Source organism: Mastigoproctus giganteus, chromosome 10 (genome assembly GCF_048544385.1).
Source record: "Mastigoproctus giganteus isolate SK-2022 chromosome 10, ASM4854438v1, whole genome shotgun sequence".
NCBI classification, from domain to species: domain Eukaryota; kingdom Metazoa; phylum Arthropoda; class Arachnida; order Uropygi; family Thelyphonidae; genus Mastigoproctus; species Mastigoproctus giganteus.
Genome location: NC_143584.1, coordinates 125,545,366 through 125,562,827, shown reverse-complemented (window position 1 = coordinate 125,562,827; position 17,462 = coordinate 125,545,366). Strand labels below are relative to the sequence as shown.

Sequence of the window (17,462 nt, the reverse complement as noted above, 5' to 3'; positions counted from 1 at the left end):
AAATTGAAGCAGTGTGGCATTGGAGGCAAATTGCTGCTATGGATAAAGGGGTGGTTGAGGGGGAGAAGGCAGAGAGTGGTAATCAATGGACACTGCTCATCGTGGACTAATGTTATCAGTGGAGTTCCTCAGGGTTCAGTGTTGGGTCCATTATTGTTTTATGTATTTATAAATGATATTAATGATGGTATATCAAACTTAATGTCCAAGTTTGCAGACGATACGAAGGTTGGCAGGGTTGGCAAGGACACTACTGACACTATGCTGTTGCAACAGGATCTGGAAAGGTTGAGCAGATGGGCTGAGAGGTGGCAAATGAAGTTTTACATTGACAAATGTAAAGTACTACATATGGGAAACAGCAACCCCAGAGCAACGTATCAACTCTGTGGTACTACACTGACAGTGGTAGAGAATGAAAGGGACCTGGGGGTGGTTGTGCAGACAGATATGAAGTTCTCTGAGCAGTGCAGACGGGCTGAAAGAGTAGCTCATGGTGTATTGTCAATGATATATAGGAATTTTTCTAGCAGGGATAAGGTGGTGATTATTCCCTTGTATAAGGCAATGGTCAGGCCACACCTAGAGTACTGTATACAGGTCTCGAGGCTTCATTTCAATCAGGATGTAGAGCTGCTGGAACGAGTACAGAGAAGGGCAACAAGATTAGTGAATGGAACAAAGGGGTGCTCTTACGAAGAAAGGCTTAAGTTTTGCAAATTACAGACTGGAGACTAGGCACCAGCAATGTGATCTGATAGAGGTGTATAAAGCCTTGAATGGTTTGAGCATGCTCAATGCTGATGGGATTCTTCCTCTTGCTCAGAATAATCACCTGAGAGGGCATAAATTGAAATTGAGGAAAGACAGATGTAGGATAGACCTGCGGAAATTTGCCTTTAGCTAGCAGGTGGTTGGCTGGTGGAACAGACTTCCATCCCTTGTCGTGGAAGTTGATAGCCTAAATAAGTTTAAGGCTCAGTTGAACTTGTATTTCGAACGAACAGAGGGGTGAAGTGGAAGTGGTTTTTTTTTTTTTTTTTGGCTGATGCTGCATAAACTTGCTTTCTTGCATCAAATGCCTCTACTAATGCTAATGCTAATACAAAAGTTAGAATGAAAATAGAATGCTGGTAAGTCAGCTTTGTCTTTAGCTAAGGATGCAATAGAACTATTATGTTGTAACAGAGGGGGAGGGTAAGTATTGATGATCAGAAATTGCAGCCAACAAATCTGGGAAGGGATCAGAATGCATGACTAATATTTGGACAAGATGATTAGCCTGTTCAAAATCAAGTTTGTACTGATTAATAACTGTTTTACAACCATTGCAAGATTTAGTGAGGGCAGAAAACGAAGCTGGAGATTTCAATACAAGCCAATTGCAATAGGCAACATTCTTATCTTGAACAGCCTTAACAGATTTATTGGAAAACCAAGGTTTAGACAAGAGATGAGATTTTAGTTTGAAATGAGAATCTGTGTGAAAACACACAGATTCTCATTTCACATTCCTGTAATGCCAAACAACATGAGGCTGAGAATGGCCATAAGAAAGAGGTTCCACTGGAGAAGAAATTGTTTCTTCTGAAGAGTCTAGAGGACCATTAACATAAACAATGTATGTTGAAAAGCTGTTGGTGAGAAAAATATCAAGGGTGTTGGCTGTGTGGAAGGTAAATGAACAAGCTGTGTGAGGACATTAGTAATTGCGAAAGCCTTAGCATTTTGACCTATCTGTGTCCGTATAACTAATTGGAAACTGAAGCCAAACTGGAGCTGTGAACATTAAAATTACCAAGGAAAATTCCTCACCTTTAGGAACATTAGACTGTAGAAAATAGTTTCAAAGAAAGCAAGTCAAACATGTTCCATGATAGAGGCAACAGATTAATTTGACAGAATGGGGCAGAGAGATTCCAAATGTCAAATTCCAAAGTCTTTGACAAGGAATATCAGAGTGAACATATGCACAAGTACCATTTCTGAAAGAATTATAGTGGAGATAGTTAGGGCAAATTGAGATGGGAAGTAGTTTTGGAAGCCCATAATTCAGACTGTCAGAAAAAGTAAGCAGGACTTGGTGGACTATAAGTGGAAATGAACATCACTGAGATTGGAATTGCGACATATATATTTGTAAAATGAATGAGGAAGTTTTAATTACAGTAGATTCTTGATATTCAATTATGAGTCGGGCTGCCTTGATAATCTAAGGTAAGGGGGATCGAGTCAATTCAGCTTACTGAAAACTCATTAATGGAATGATAAAATACAAATCATATTTATAATTTGATTTATCTTTAAACACTGAAAAAAGTGAGAAAAAATTTATGCAATTAATGAAAAAATGCAAAACTGTTAGAGAAAACTCAGATTATATTATTTAGAAATGTTTAGTTCTGCAAACTGCAGCATCTGGAGACTAGACACCTGCAGGGATATCTGATTGATGTGTTTTAGGCCTTATACATTTTCCCTCCACAGTCCCCTCCATTGCATCCAGAAGCAAACCACCATGTCAGATCACATGGCCCCCATTTTAGTCTAGTTCGGGGGTGGCCAACTTAATTTGTGATGCGATCTACTTTTTTCCTTCAAAATGTGCCGCGATCTACCATCTCAAAAATTTCATTGCACAAGGTTAATCAACACAATGAAAAATGTTGTTTATAAATTTTAAAATTCAATGCAATTCAGAAGTCTTATTTTAAATTCATATGTATTTAAATTTTTAATTTATGTGAAGTTTGTGTCTTCATGTCATCTGCCAAGCTTTCAAAATCGGGGATATACTGTAATAAGGCCAACCGTAAAGAATCTTCTGTATGCAAGTCTCTTAAAGTAGAGTGATTCTTCGTCTTTGTTTCAAATACGAAAAGGCCGAGACGATTCACATAGATATGTGAAACCAAAACAGGAATTTAAAAGTTCACTGCATTTTTTTACATTTGGGTACTTTTCTCGGCAAACATATTTCCAAAACTTTTTTTCTGATGATCTTTTTAGGAAGATATTGTTTCACAATGTAATAATTTCATTTTCAAGTAATATTTTCTCCATGCGAAAAATCACAGTGATTTTTTCTGCAATTTGTTTCGTATCTAAGTCAACATTAAATGGATAAGAAATATATTGAGCAATGTTTTCAATTGTTTTAAAATCACTGAATCTGGTTTCAAAATCGTCCACAACATTCTCAGTTTCAGAAACATATTTCTCATTATTAAATTCAAAAACAGGATATTTTTACAAATGATCTTGCATATTTGCAAAATGGTCGAATTTTTTTTCTTCGTGATCCTTCGCCATTGCCAAAAATTGATATTTATATGCAGAAATACTACTAATCATGTCATCCACATTTTTATTTTTTCCTTGTAATTCCAACTTCAGATCACTTAATTTACTGGTAAAATCTGCCAAAAAGGCCAGATCACACAACCACTCCATATCTTGCAGCTGCTGATAATCATCTCCCCTTTGATCAACAAATTTTAATTTCATTCAGCAAATTTCGAAATCTCTGTAGAAACTTACTCCGACTCAGCCACCTCACATCTGTGTGTAACATCAGATCTGGTTCTTTTTCATCCAGTTGCATTTTGAAAATTCTCCTTTGAAGAGATTGTCCTCTGATGGAATTCACAATTTTGAAAGCGATGTCCATAACGCTTTTAGTATTTAATCTTTTGCTGGCTAACATTTGTTGGTGGACGATACAGTGGTAACTCAAAAAATCTGGGAATTTATCATCCTTTTGGCACAATGCGATGAATCCGTTAAGATGCCCAGTCTTTGCTTTAGCTCCATCTATTGTTACTGATACGAGCTTAAATAATGGTAATTTAATTTTTTCAATAAAATGTTTGAATGAGTTAAAGATATCAACCTCTAGTTCTTTCTTTTAACAAAACCATACCCAGCAGTTCTTCTATAGTGGCAGAATCATCGAAAACCATTCGAATAAAATCGAGCTGTATCACTGATGTCTGTAGATTCATCCAGTTGTAAAGAAAAGGACACACCACTAGCAATATGAGCACACAGTTGTTCGATGTGTCGCATCACAGTATTTCGAGATAATTGCAGATCTTTAAGGGCACTTTTAATTTCATTTTTGTTCTTAATTTTCAAAAAGAGAATCTGTTATTTCTAAAAATGCATCTTTGGTAAATTGACCATTAGAAAATGATTTGCATATTTTTGCAAGAAGATCACTTTAAATGATGCTACAGCTACTGCTTTAGATTGTAAATTAGGTGTCATGAAGAAATTTTGTTGCACGAATAATCTGGATTTAAGTTCTTCTAATTTTTTTTTTTTTTTCTATGCGGCGGAAAAATGGATTGGTATCTACCATGGAGTGCGTTGAAGTGCCTTTTTAAATTTCCTTTTTTGGGTATAGACACAGAAGCATTGCAAATCAAACAGCAACCTTTTTCTTTCACCATTACAAAAAAAATATTCTAGTTCCCACTCTTGATGAAAATGATACGTTTTACTCTTTTTCGTAGTATTCATTTTAAATCGAAGGGTATTAAATTAACATATAAGTACTGTCCAGTTATTAAATCAGCAAAAGCAATGCTTATCGATTAAAATACTTGCACGAACCGGAAAAATATTCTTTATGAACAGCTAACGTAGGATAATTGATGAAGAGGATTCCTGAATGAGGATTCCTGAACTGGAATCCTCATTCAGGATTCCAACTGGAATCCTGAATGAGGATTCCAGTTGTTTGCAAAATAACTGGACAAACACACCACCGTTTATTGCTCTGTTTGGTTATATCCTTATAAAAATCAGTTCTGAATGCCTTTATGATATTTCTCTAAAGCTATTTCTGGAGGTCACTACCATAAAACAATAAAAACAATTTGCACTTTTCGGTTTATTGGGCTTTTCTGTTAGTGCAATCTAATTATAAAAGGGTAGTAAACTCAATCTTCTTGCATTTGCAATAATACCGACAGCTGGAATTCTGTGGTAATTTACATTATTATGATGAAATATTTCTCCTTCAATGAAATCTTCAATCATTCAAAAAAAAACAAAAATAAATTTTCAAAATGTGCTCTTCATTCCTATTTTTGAAGCTTTGCAAAAAAAAAAAATAATAATAAAAATAACGCGCAGATAGTGAAACCCGCTGCGCAATATAAAATTTTGGTAGTATACCTGACCGTGCAAATCGAGGGATGACTGTATATTTAAAATTTGGCGTGATCGACCGAAATTAAAGCCACAATCGACTTGTTGGTCACCCCTGGTCTAGTTGATCTTATTCTACCTAAAATTTTCTTTTGTTCTTGGACAGGCCTTAATACTTCCACATTCGAAACTTTTTCATTCCATTTAATTTTTTCCATCCTGCGCCAGCACCACATCTCGAAGGCCTTAAGTCTCTTTTTTTGTCTCTCTTTGTTAGAATCCATGTCTCTGCTTTATGCCCCCATATGTGTAGTATATGGGGGCATAAATTCAAATTGATAGTTGCAAGATAGATGTGCAAAAGTTTGCCTTCAGTCAGTGGATGGTTGACTGTTGGAACAAACTTCTATGTGTCGTTGTGTAAGTGGGTAGTTTGCTTGAATAAATTCAAGGAAGAACTAGACAAATTATTTGAGGGGATGGACAGGTGATGTGAGAAGGTTTTTTTTTTTTTTTTTTTTTGTTGATGCTTTATAAGCTTGCTTTCTTACATAATTTGCCACTACTTTAGCTCTATATGGAATGATAAAAGAGAGTATTTGTAATATTATTTAGTAAAATTAATTAAAAAATCTGTTGGCAGTGGCTTTACAAGCCCACCTGAAAAATCTGTTGTGCATTAACCCCTTCATGAATTATCCCGAGATATCTCGTTTTTAGTTTTAAAAGTAATTTGGAACTACACAAAATATCTCGGGATACAATAATACCTCCAAATTTAGGATGAAATGTATTTTCTGGGCATTTATCCGGCTAATTTTTCATTAGTCAGGTAAATCCCAAGATTTCTCAGGATTTTCTTTCGCTTGGCAGCAGACGACTGGCTTTCATTTTACTTATATTGTAGAGCAATGTCAGAACAGTAGTGCATGTTCCTGTGCCTCCAGTAAGCAAATTATAATTTGCCGTCCTAAATGCAGAATACTGAACCTACGAAAATAATTCACAAAAACAATATTGAATAATATTTCGGCACCCTCTTGAACTGCCGTCCGTAAGCAATGCTTACCTTGCCTATCCACTTGAGGCGGCCGTGTGTCAGAATGTAGTTAGTTCGTGATTATTGCTTGTGGCAGGATTACTGCTTGTGCATTCCACTTGATTTTTTAAATTTATTTATATAATGGGTAATGAAGAGTTTTCTGTTCCTTTCTTTTAGCTCAAGTGCTAATTTATTAAAAAAATCTGTATAATTTGCACACTTTTTGGCATACACAAGATAATTTGGGATATGCCCAAATGGGTTAATTACTCCCATGTATTTTCTTACAAAAAAATTTAATAAAAAAAAAATATACAATGAGTATTCGCATGATGCATACTTTAAATCTGTAAAATAAAAAAAGTTGATCCATTACGGCATATTTTATGGAAAAAAATGTTTCAGGGTTAACTACCAGTTTGATATTAGCAGCTCTTCTTCTGTTCAGCTTCTTAAATATACAGAAAGTTTTATTTATTTTTGGAAGTGATGTGTGTTGTCTACATAATAGTTATCAACTTAAATCGCAAAACATATATGTGCATATGTGTTAGTTTGAATTTTCATGTTTTTAATAGTTTTATGAAATTGAAAATGGAAGTGGCAAATAGTATTATGTTTATGCTTTGTTTACAGTATTTTTCTCCCAACAGAATTCATAAAAAGTTTCTTTTGAAAATAAGTATAAAAATTTTAAATTTGGATTTTTCATTAAAAATAAATATAAACATACAATTACATGTGACTATCTCAATTCATTAGAAAAGCGTCAAGCTGTGGTATTGGGCAACCAGAATTTTGTAAAACCATAAAACTTTTTTCACATATAAAATAGTTATAGGTGGCCCTGTTAGGACCTGAATCACTGCTGTCAGTATGTAATTAATAAAATAAAAAAAAAAATCAAAACCAATAAAGTATATATGTTTACTGCATTTGTTTTGCAATTTTGTATAATTTACTCATACTGTTCATACTTTAGTTCTATAATAAGTTATACAGGGCAATTCATAAGTATGTTAACACTCTTATTGGAATTTTTCTGATTGTTGCTCTAAGTTTTAAAAAAAAATGGTGACACTTTATTTTTGCATTTTTCTATTTTAAATTTTTTGTGCAACTGTAAAATTAAGTATAATTTAAAAAAAGGATTACAGTTTATAGTGTTTTGCATTTATATGTTTCACCATTACAGTGGTAATATATTTATGATTCACACCATATAATTACATAAAGTATTTCAAAATTGTTTTGATTTTTTTATGTTTAAAACGTTTTTAATGATTTTAAAAATAGCAAAATTTTAAATTTAGATTACTTTCATTTTGACACTTATGAGAATCGATGATGTTATTGTATAACTCTTTATTTTTATTTTTTTTTTTTGGTAGGGGTAATCTTGAATTGATGGCACCTTTAATTATTGAAACTAGTGTAATTTCAAATGCTAAGTTTGATTGTCAGGTCGGCTTACCTCATGAGCTTTAAATTCTTTTCTAACAAAGAAAGTGCTTTTATTATCAGTATTGGAAGACCATATAGTAATGAATCCTTTAGAGTTCCCAGTGACAATACTGCCATCTGGGAGAAACTCCAGTGAGAGAAAGGCTACTTTTGTATGTTCCTGTAATTAAAATGATATACAACAATCAAATATATATATGTTTAACAATACAATTATACACTTTGTAGTAAACAATGATCATTACTTTATTACTTTCAATAAATAAAATGGTAAGTCAGTTAACATGGCATCGGAGCAGCATTTTACAAAACCACTTCTGATGACTGACACGATATTTTCTTTCCTTTTGGTATTAAAAATCTAATATTTCACTTAATTCAGATACCTCCAGTAATAGCTGAAGATTTACGCCACGAAAAAAATATTAATAATTAACTGTTACCGAAATTTTTTAATTGTATATACTGTATATATATATATATATATATATATTTTTATATTTGCTGAAGTCTTGAAACAGACTAAAAATTTAAGATTAGGGATCTAATCTGTAATTTACATTGGAAATTTGAGACTGTGCCATTTTAACCTCAGCTGTCCTGAGCTGGATATCATCATTCTTCTCTTTCTTGGTGATTCCTTTCTACTTCTCTCTCTCTCTCTCTCTCTCTCTCAGGGTAACTCGGGAATTTTCTTTTGGCTGGTGCAGCATAAGCCTCATGCTTCCTTGCACCATATGGCTAATAATAATAATAATAACATGGCAGCCTACAGTATAATGTACCCACAGTATACTGTAGGTACACTGATTTTACTGTTTTCAAGTTTTCTACTATTCTGTAGTTAAAGTGCTGAGAAAATTCGTACAGAGTTTGATTTACATAATTCACCAATAAAAATACTTTTGGTATTTAGTTAAGCAGTTTTAAGAAACAGAAATGGATGAAGTTGGACAAATGTTACTAAGGTGTATTAAGAAAATTTTATAATTCATATTCATGTTTTATACTTATGCTTATATATTCATATTTTATGAAAGACATTGAAAGCTTTTCTTAGGGCTCCTCAATGATGCTTGACTGGCTTCATCCAGTATGTTAGGAATGCATATGGATGAACACTAAACTTGTTGAGAAGTCAACCTATTACTTCAATCTGCTTAACTAAATCAGACAGTATTTGTTGGTGCATTATGTAAACCAATGTCACTATACTTTTAATACTGAATTTCTATTTTTGCAGTACCTTTTCAAAATGAAATCTTTCTGTTATATGCTATAGGCTATCATGATGTTTTGTATTAAAATTGCTCAGTTCTAAATTTGCCAATGTGAATTACAAATATGATCTTAAAAGTTTTTGAAGCCTTGCCTGTATGTTGCACTTCATGACCTATATGCATAAAATGATATGGTTTTCAATTACAAAATTATTCAGATACACCACTTTGCTTAATTTGAAAAAGAGGGCATCATAACTGGCATTTGAAAAATGAAAATAAATAGCATTTTAAAATATGGGGAGGCTTAGACTTGTTTACAGATCCTTACATTTAAAACACTGACTTGATATTTTAAGGTCACTATTTTTTACCTACCTACCTACCTCTCTTTTAACTCTCATCTGAAAGTTAAAAGAGAATTTACTATTTTTAATCAATATTACATTTCAGATATTATCGTGATATTTATTTGTATTAATAAGAAGCAATTTCATATATGCTACTTCTGTTTGTTTGTTTTATCATCGTATTTGTATTATCATCATCCACATCTGTTACATGAAGAGTGTACAGATCACCATGGTAGTATAAATTGGTCCTTCTGAACTATCAGCTTTCCGTTCACTATTTTCTTCCATGCTATCCTATTTCCTGTTAGATTCTTAGCCTATCCAGAGTAAGTTCCTCTCTCTTATAATTTTTTGCTTTACACCATCAATCCACCTTCCATTTGATCTGACTAATGATCTAGTACCCTTGGATTTGTTTCAAATATCTGTTAAACTAATCTCCCTTCTCCCATCCTTTCTGCATGCTCATGCCATCTTAAGTTTTCTTCACTTGCCTTTAACAGTATACTTGTTATCCCAAGATTTATTTTTCTTTTTTAATTTGTATTACGATCTTGCCACAGCTCCCATCTGTTAAGTTCCATTTATTTTTCTTAAAATACTCACATAAATGAGTATTTTAAGAAATTTTCATTTTAAGTTTTGAGATTTTAATTTTTGATCAATTACTTTATTTCTTACCAAACTTTTAGCACCACAGTTAAAAGCTAATTCTGTCTAATTTATTTTTTGCTCTAAATGATTAACTGGCTTCCTCTACTTCCCGCTTTACTTATTCTATTGTTGATTTCAATTTCCAATCATCCATCTTCATTAAAGATTGTTCTCAGATACAAAAAATTACCACCTTGTTCCAATTTTTGACCATTTAGCCTACAATCTAAGTTTTCCTTGTCCCTCCCAACTTTCATAACTTTTTGTGTTTGGGTAACTAATTTTCATGCTAAATTCTCTATTTTATTCAGAGATTCTTGAAATTTTGGAGGCTACTCTTTAATACCGGAATATCATCCACATATTATTTTTTTATTTTTTATGAAAACCCCAAATGCAAAAGGTATTAGAACCTATAGTACTTAGCACCATATATGGGTTGAAGGTTGAGATGACAGAAGATACTTGCTGACATCAGACTTGAATTTTTGCAGAGTGTAATTTTCAGGAATACGTGCGAAAGGAGATTGTTCCAGAAAACGGAAACTGACAGAATAAGATGTATAAAGTTGGACAGTTATTATTTGTTATTTGGTTTTTTTTAGGAGCATTAGCAACTAAGGCCATATTGCTCCGGGGATATGCGGTGGTCATTTCCTGACCTTTCTACATCCTCCGTATTTGGTGGTCTCGAACCCCGGTCTGATCAAGAAGCGTGTGCTACGCACTGCTGCTCCTGCCCACCTGGCTACGGAGGCACCCAGTTGGACAGTAAATGGATGCTAACTGATTGTGGCACTTGTTCAGATTGGTTTGGGAGAAAGAGAGAGGAGGGAGGGGAAGGGAAATTACAGAAGCCAATTTAGAAGAATAGTGCCCATGGAAGTATCTTTAGACAATGCATGCAGCAGTAACAGAATGTCTATAAGACAAAGAGTGCAAATAATTTGTAAGAAACAAGTCACCAATTAATCAGGATGTCCTCTTTCTCTCAGGCTTCTAGATGTTCTCTGAAGCATATGAAGTTCTCTGAGCAGTGCAGACGAGCTGCAAGAGTAGCTCATGGTGTATTGTCAATGATATATAGGAATTTTTCTAGCAGGGATAAGGAGGTGATTATTCCCTTGTATAAGGCAATGGTCAGGCCACACCTAGAGTACTGTATACAGGCCTGGAGGCCTCATTTCAGGAAGGATGTAGAGCTGCTGGAACGAGTACAGAGAAGGGCAACTAGATTGGTGAATGGGACAAAGGGGTTCTCTTACGAAGAAAGGCTTACGTTTTGCAAATTACAGTGTCTGGAAACTAGGCACCAGCGGGGTGATCTGATAGAGGTGTACAAAGCCTTGAATGGTTTGAGCATGCTCAATGCTGATGGGATTCTTCCTCTAGCTCAGAAAAATCACCTGAGAGGGCATAAATTCAAATTGAGGAAAGACAGATGTAGGATAGATGTGCGGAAGTTTGCCTTTAGCCAGCGGGTGGTTGGTGGGTGGAACAGACTTCCATCCCTTGTCGTGGAAGTTGATAGCCTAAATAAGTTTAAGGCTCAGCTGGACAGGTATTTCGAACGAACAGAGGGGTGAAGTGGAAGTGGTTATTTTTATTTATTTATGTTACTTTTTTTTTTTTTTTTTTTGGCTGATGCTGCATAAGCTTGCTTTCTTGCATCAAATGCCTCTACTAATGCTAATGCTAACACAAGAAAGGCACCCGGGATGGATGGGATCTATCCAGTTATATTAAAGGAGGCAGCAAAGGAAGTAAGCAAACCCTTAGCCATAATTATGAGAGCTTCCTTGGACTCAGGGGAGGTACCCATAGACTGGAAATGTGCAAATGTGACCCCAATTCACAAAGGAGGATCAAAGGCTGACACAAGTAACTATAGACCTGTGAGCTTAACTTCTGTTCCAGGAAAATTAATGGAGGCACTGGTTAAAGAAGCACTGCAGGATCATTTAGACAAGACTTCAGTTATAGCTCAGACACAGCATGGTTTTGTTAAGGGGAAGTCTTGCCTGACCAACTTGATTGGATACTATGATGCAGTCACAAAAGAACTGGATGCAGGGAATAACTTTGATATTATATACTTGGATCTTAGAAAGGCTTTTGATACTGTTGCACATGGAAGACTGCTACACAAATTGGAGCAGTGTGATATTGGAGGCAAATTGCTGCTATGGATAAAGGGGTGGTTGAGTGGGAGAAGACAGAGAGTGGTAATCAATGGACACTGCTCATCGTGGACTAATGTTATTAGTGGAGTCCCTCAGGGCTCAGTGTTGGGTCCATTATTGTTTTCTGTATTTATAAATGATATTGATGATGGTATATCAAGCTTAATGTCCAAGTTTGCAGATGATACAAAGTTGGCAGGGTTGTCAAGGACACTACTGACACTACACTGCTGCAACAGGATCTGGAAAGGTTGAGCAGATGGGCTGAGAGGTGGCAAATGAAGTTTAACATAGACAAATGTAAAGTACTACACATGGGAAACAGCAACCCCAGAGCAACGTATCAACTCTGTGGTACTACACTGACAGTGGTAGAGAATGAAAGGGACTTGGGGGTGATTGTGCAGGCAGATATGAAGTTCTCTGAGCAGTGCAGACGGGCTGCAAGAGTAGCTCATGGAGTATTGTCAATGATATACAGGAATTTTTCCAGCAGGGATAAGGAGGTGATTATTCCATTGTACAAGGCAATGGTCAGGCCACACCTAGAGTACTGTATACAGGTCTGGAGGCCTCATTTCAAGAAGGATGTAGAGCTGCTGGAACGAGTACAGAGAAGGGCAACAAGATTAGTGAATGGAACAAAGGGGTGCTCTTACGAAGAAAGGGCTTAAGTTTTGCAAATTACAGTGTCTGGAGACTAGGCACCAGCGAGGTGATCTGATAGAGGTGTATAAAGCCTTGAATGGTTTAAGCATGCTCAATGCTGATGGGATTCTTCCTCTAGCTCAGAAAAATCACCTGAGAGGGCATAAATTCAAATTGAGGAAAGACAGATGTAGGATAGACGTGCGGAAATTTGCCTTTAGCCAGCGGGTGGTTGGTTGGTGGACTGCCATCCCTTGTGGTGGAGGTTGATAGCCTAAATAAGTTTAAGGCTCAGCTGGACAGGTATTTTGAACGAACAGAGGGGTGAAGTGGAAGTGGGTTTTTTTTTTTTTTTTTTGGCTGATGCTGCATAAGCTTGCTTTCTTGCATCAAATGAAAAAAAAAAAAAAAAAAAAGAAGCCTGAGAGAGGCTTTGGGGGGCACCACCCTAGATATGGAAACAATATTCCATGGTAGAGCGGACTTGAGATTTATACAAAATAAGTAATTGTTCAGAAGAAAAGTAACACTGAGAGTGAAAGAGAAAACTCAGTTTTTTAGAGGCAGAGGGAGCAACATTTGTGATGTGCTTATGCCAAGAGAGTTTAGAAGTTAAGAGTAATTGCTAATTGATATATGTGATATTGTCTAGAAATCTGAGTGTCATCAAAGGTAAGCACTGGAGCAGTATAATCCTTTATGCGAGATATAAGACTGGACTGAGTTTTATAAGGATTGAAATTAACTAAGTTATCTTTGCCCCACTAGAGAATTACCTGGAGATCTGCATTTAAGGCATTGGTGGTGGATATTTGAGAAGATGAAGTTGTTTGTGCAGGGCAAGGTTTCTCAAACTGGCAGGTGGAATCAAACATATTATCATCAGCAAAACTATGGACAGGATTTCCAGTAACTACAAGAACGTCATTAACCTGCAAGTGCTAATTTAAGTAATGCAAGAGCTCATACAAGAGAGTTTTGTTCTTGTATTTCCTTTTCCTGCTTTCATGCTCTATTTTGCTTGATTTTTTTTTTTTTTTTTTTTTTTTGTTTTTTGGTATCATAAATTGAATTTTGCATAAAGGTTAAAAATTCTGCTCAGAATCTGACAGGTGTTGCTATATTCACTTTCTCCATCGTCGCAACTATTTTCATAATTGGGAAAACCTCCTCTTCTTCCTTTGATGTCTAAGAAGGAACTATTTCTTTCTTTCTTTTGTTGATCTTCATACATTATTCTATCCATTTTGGCCAATTTCTTACCATGAGATATCATTCTAGGGAAAAGGGAAGAAAAATCTGTCAATAGAGAAAATACTGAACTCAAAGAAAATGCAAAAAAAAAAAGAGCAAAATGAGTGGAAATGAGTTAAAATATGATTTTCCTTTTCAGCAATGTGAGGACTTGTGCAGACAGAAATGCTCACAGGCACAAGAAGCAGGGATAGAAATCCTCTCTAAGGATATTCATACAGTACTGATTGTAAACAAAAACAATGTCTGATAGAGGACAGTTGAAAAGTCAGCTAGAAGGTAGACAGGCCCTCTCCACTTCCGGTCAAGATAAATTAATTTTTTTAGAAAAGCATGAGCAAAATGCTCATAATGTGAGTGCTCACATGTTAATATAAAGTAAAGTGCAGCCATTATCAACCCACTGCAGGATGGAAGCCTCCTCAACAATTCATGCTGAGGGAAATGGACCATAATCTGCCACGCTGGTCCAGTGCGGGTTGGCAGATCGACCGTATTCAGCAGTCAGGGGCTTGAACCCCGGTCTACTCAAAGAGCGTGTGCTACTGCACTCCCGCTCCTGCCCACTCGGCTACGGAAAAATTAGTCTTTGCGTACCAAAAACTGTAGAAAGTGTCCACCACGGGGTTGTTTTTCTAATTAAATCTTTGGGTCATACTCCAGTATTAAAATTTTATTTCTTCCAACTGAATTGAGTTTTTGGAGAAATTAGAAGACAGAAAACTGTCTACCATTACCTGCAGCCAGAGAGAAAACTGGTTACCAAATTGCAAAAAAAAACAGTCAATAATCCATATGATGGAAGCTTGTTCAGAAGACCTTTATACCAAACACAATCAAAAGCCTTAGAAATGTCAAGAGTTGAGTTTGGGAAATGGAAAAATTTGAGTTTTTCCAACCTTTTTCATTGAATTTGTCTGTAGATGGGTAACATAAGCAAAATCTCACCAGTGGATTGGCATCGACGGAATCCATACTGGTGATCATTGATCACATGAAGGGTTCAAAATAGTTTAGGAGTTGGCAGTTAATGGATTTATCCATTATGTTAGAAAGAGTAGAGGTAAGTGCAGTTTAGAAACTGGCTGGATATGAGCAAATTTCCAAACAGAAGGAAAAGCACCAATCGAATAAGAAAGTGTAAAAAGGCAACACATAATGGGAGTAAGCTACTCGGGTTGGTTGGTTTGTTTTTATGGGTTTTACAAAGCCATAATGCACCTAACTATGATAAATTAAATGCATAGTTTTATTGATATGAATTGTGGTTGAAATTTAGACTACTTTATAGAGTTGAATCCATTTGAGAAAAAAACATTTTGGGCATGCATGGATATATCTGCTAGGAGGTAATCAATACTGAAAGAGGTGTTCATCTCGGAAAATGAGGCAAAAATAGTTTGTCGGTCACTATTGTACATGAGGAAATCAATGCTGGACAGTAAGATGGGTGTTGGATTAGCAGCTGCAAGCAGATAAAGATGTGTTAGGTGTGTGTGGCCTATCTGTAGTTGGGTTAGTATGACTTCATGTCCGGATTTCCATAGTTTGATATCTTTCTTTATATGGAATAGCTTGTTATTGACTTCGCTTTGCCAGCTGTGTCGCCATTGTTCAAAAATCACTTCTTTATAATGAACTTGTAGTCTGAGAGCAGTGTACTAAAGGACTGGTCTATAGGATATCTAGAACTTTTGGCAGCTAGGCTGGCACATTCATTTCCAGCAATTTCAGCATGACCAGGGAACCAACAAAAGAGAATTTGCTGTTTGCTCTGATTTAATTTAGTCAGGGTATTCCAGATCTATCTGTTTTAGATCCATCTATGTAGATTGGTGTGTATGCTGAGTCCTCAATGTGGATTGAATTTTCAGTATGGTCTATTGGGATAAGGTGTGTTTCCCCATGCTGTGAATGAAAGGTCATACAGCGATAATATGATATGTCCAAGGTGGGACTGTACAAGAGGCAGTAGGTTATGCCAGTCAGTCAGAAATGAACAAAAATGTATGTATTGATGGGTAAGCTCTGTAAATGTTTTCCAATTTGGGAGAGAAAAATCCATTCCAAGTTGGGTGGTTTGGTTGCCCTTTGAGTTTTGCTGCATAGTTTAACAAAAGCACTTGTCTGCATAGCTAAAAAGAGGTTTCACTAACTTTGGCATATAGGCTCTGCATTGGTGATGTATGGCATGTTCCTAGTGCAAGATGAGGAGCACCATGGTGCACAGACCAAGCCAATGTAAAGTGCTTGGTTTAGTAAAGCTATAGACTGCAAATCCATAATATTGCCACGAAGTATTAATGCATGGTACAAATTCAGTATAATGGTCGGCTCACCACATTGTGCCAGAAAGCACTATTAAAATGTTTAGCAACTTAAGACACGTATTTCAGAGTGCTTTTATATGTTCAAGGAAGGTAAGTTTTTAGTCAAACACCACACCTAGAAGGGCAGACACTAGGAAGGGTAAATCACTGGGATGATTTGATTTTTTAGTCACAGTTACAGGTCTGGATGTAGGTTACACTTCTTGTAAAAGTGTATTCCAACAGTCTTTTGGGGTGAGGGACAAAAACCATTGTTTTATGACCATTTAACTATTTTGTTGATGGCACCTTGCAACTGTGTTTTTACCATTTGCATATTAGGGGAATGGCGGGGGATACCGAAGTCATCAGAATATAAAGTAGTAGATACTGTTTGTGGTATGTCCTGTGTTGTTGAATTCATTATTATGTTAAATAGAATGGCACTTAGCATTGAACCTTGTGGGACCCCTTCTTCCTGGATAAAATTAGAAGATAAGTGTGTATGAACTCTAACTTGAAATGAGTGGTGATTTGGAAGTTTCTGATAAACTGTGGCAGATATCTGTGTAATCCCAGATCATATAGGTTTCACATTATACCATATCTCAAAGCAATGTCAAAGAGGACCATAATAAGCTGTTATTTTTGTACAAAAGCATCGTGGAAGTTTATTTCTGGCCTAATCAACAGATCGAGAGTAGATCTGCCTTCGTGAAGGCAGACCTACTCTCAATCTGTTGATTAGGCCAGAAATCAGGAGATCATTTTGAACTAGAAACCAGGTTAGTCAGCCACTAATCATTTTTTTCCATGACCTTGTTTATGCTGGTGAGTGAAATAGGCCAATAACGTTGCAGATTGGGATATTTTCCTGATTGGAAATGCCAAAACCTAAGCATGATGCCAATTATCCAGGAAGGTATTTTATTTGAATATTCTGTAGTAGAGAAGTAACATTGTTATAAGAGCCGATTCAGTAAGTTGTGCTATCATGATATAATGTATTCCATCTGGCCCTGCTGCACTGAGTTTGGTTGTTGTTGTTGTTATTTGGCTTTTAGGAGCATTAGCACCTAAGGCCATATTGCTCCAGGGATATGCGGTGGACATTCCCTGACCTTTCTGCATCCTCCGTATTTGGTGGTCACGGGCTCGAGCCCCGGTCTAATCAAGAA

The 17,462-nt window shown here is 35.9% G+C and overlaps 1 protein-coding gene across 1 annotated transcript in view; it reads right to left on the bottom strand.

Moving 5' to 3' along the window:
• LOC150079270 (echinoderm microtubule-associated protein-like CG42247) overlaps positions 1-17,462 on the bottom strand; it is a 202,901-nt gene that overhangs the window by 79,258 nt on the left and 106,181 nt on the right. The window contains exon 9 of the mRNA XM_090383013.1: positions 7,674-7,823. Coding sequence (XP_090239139.1) covers positions 7,674-7,823 — 150 coding nt within the window. The remainder of the gene's footprint in view (positions 1-7,673; positions 7,824-17,462) is intronic.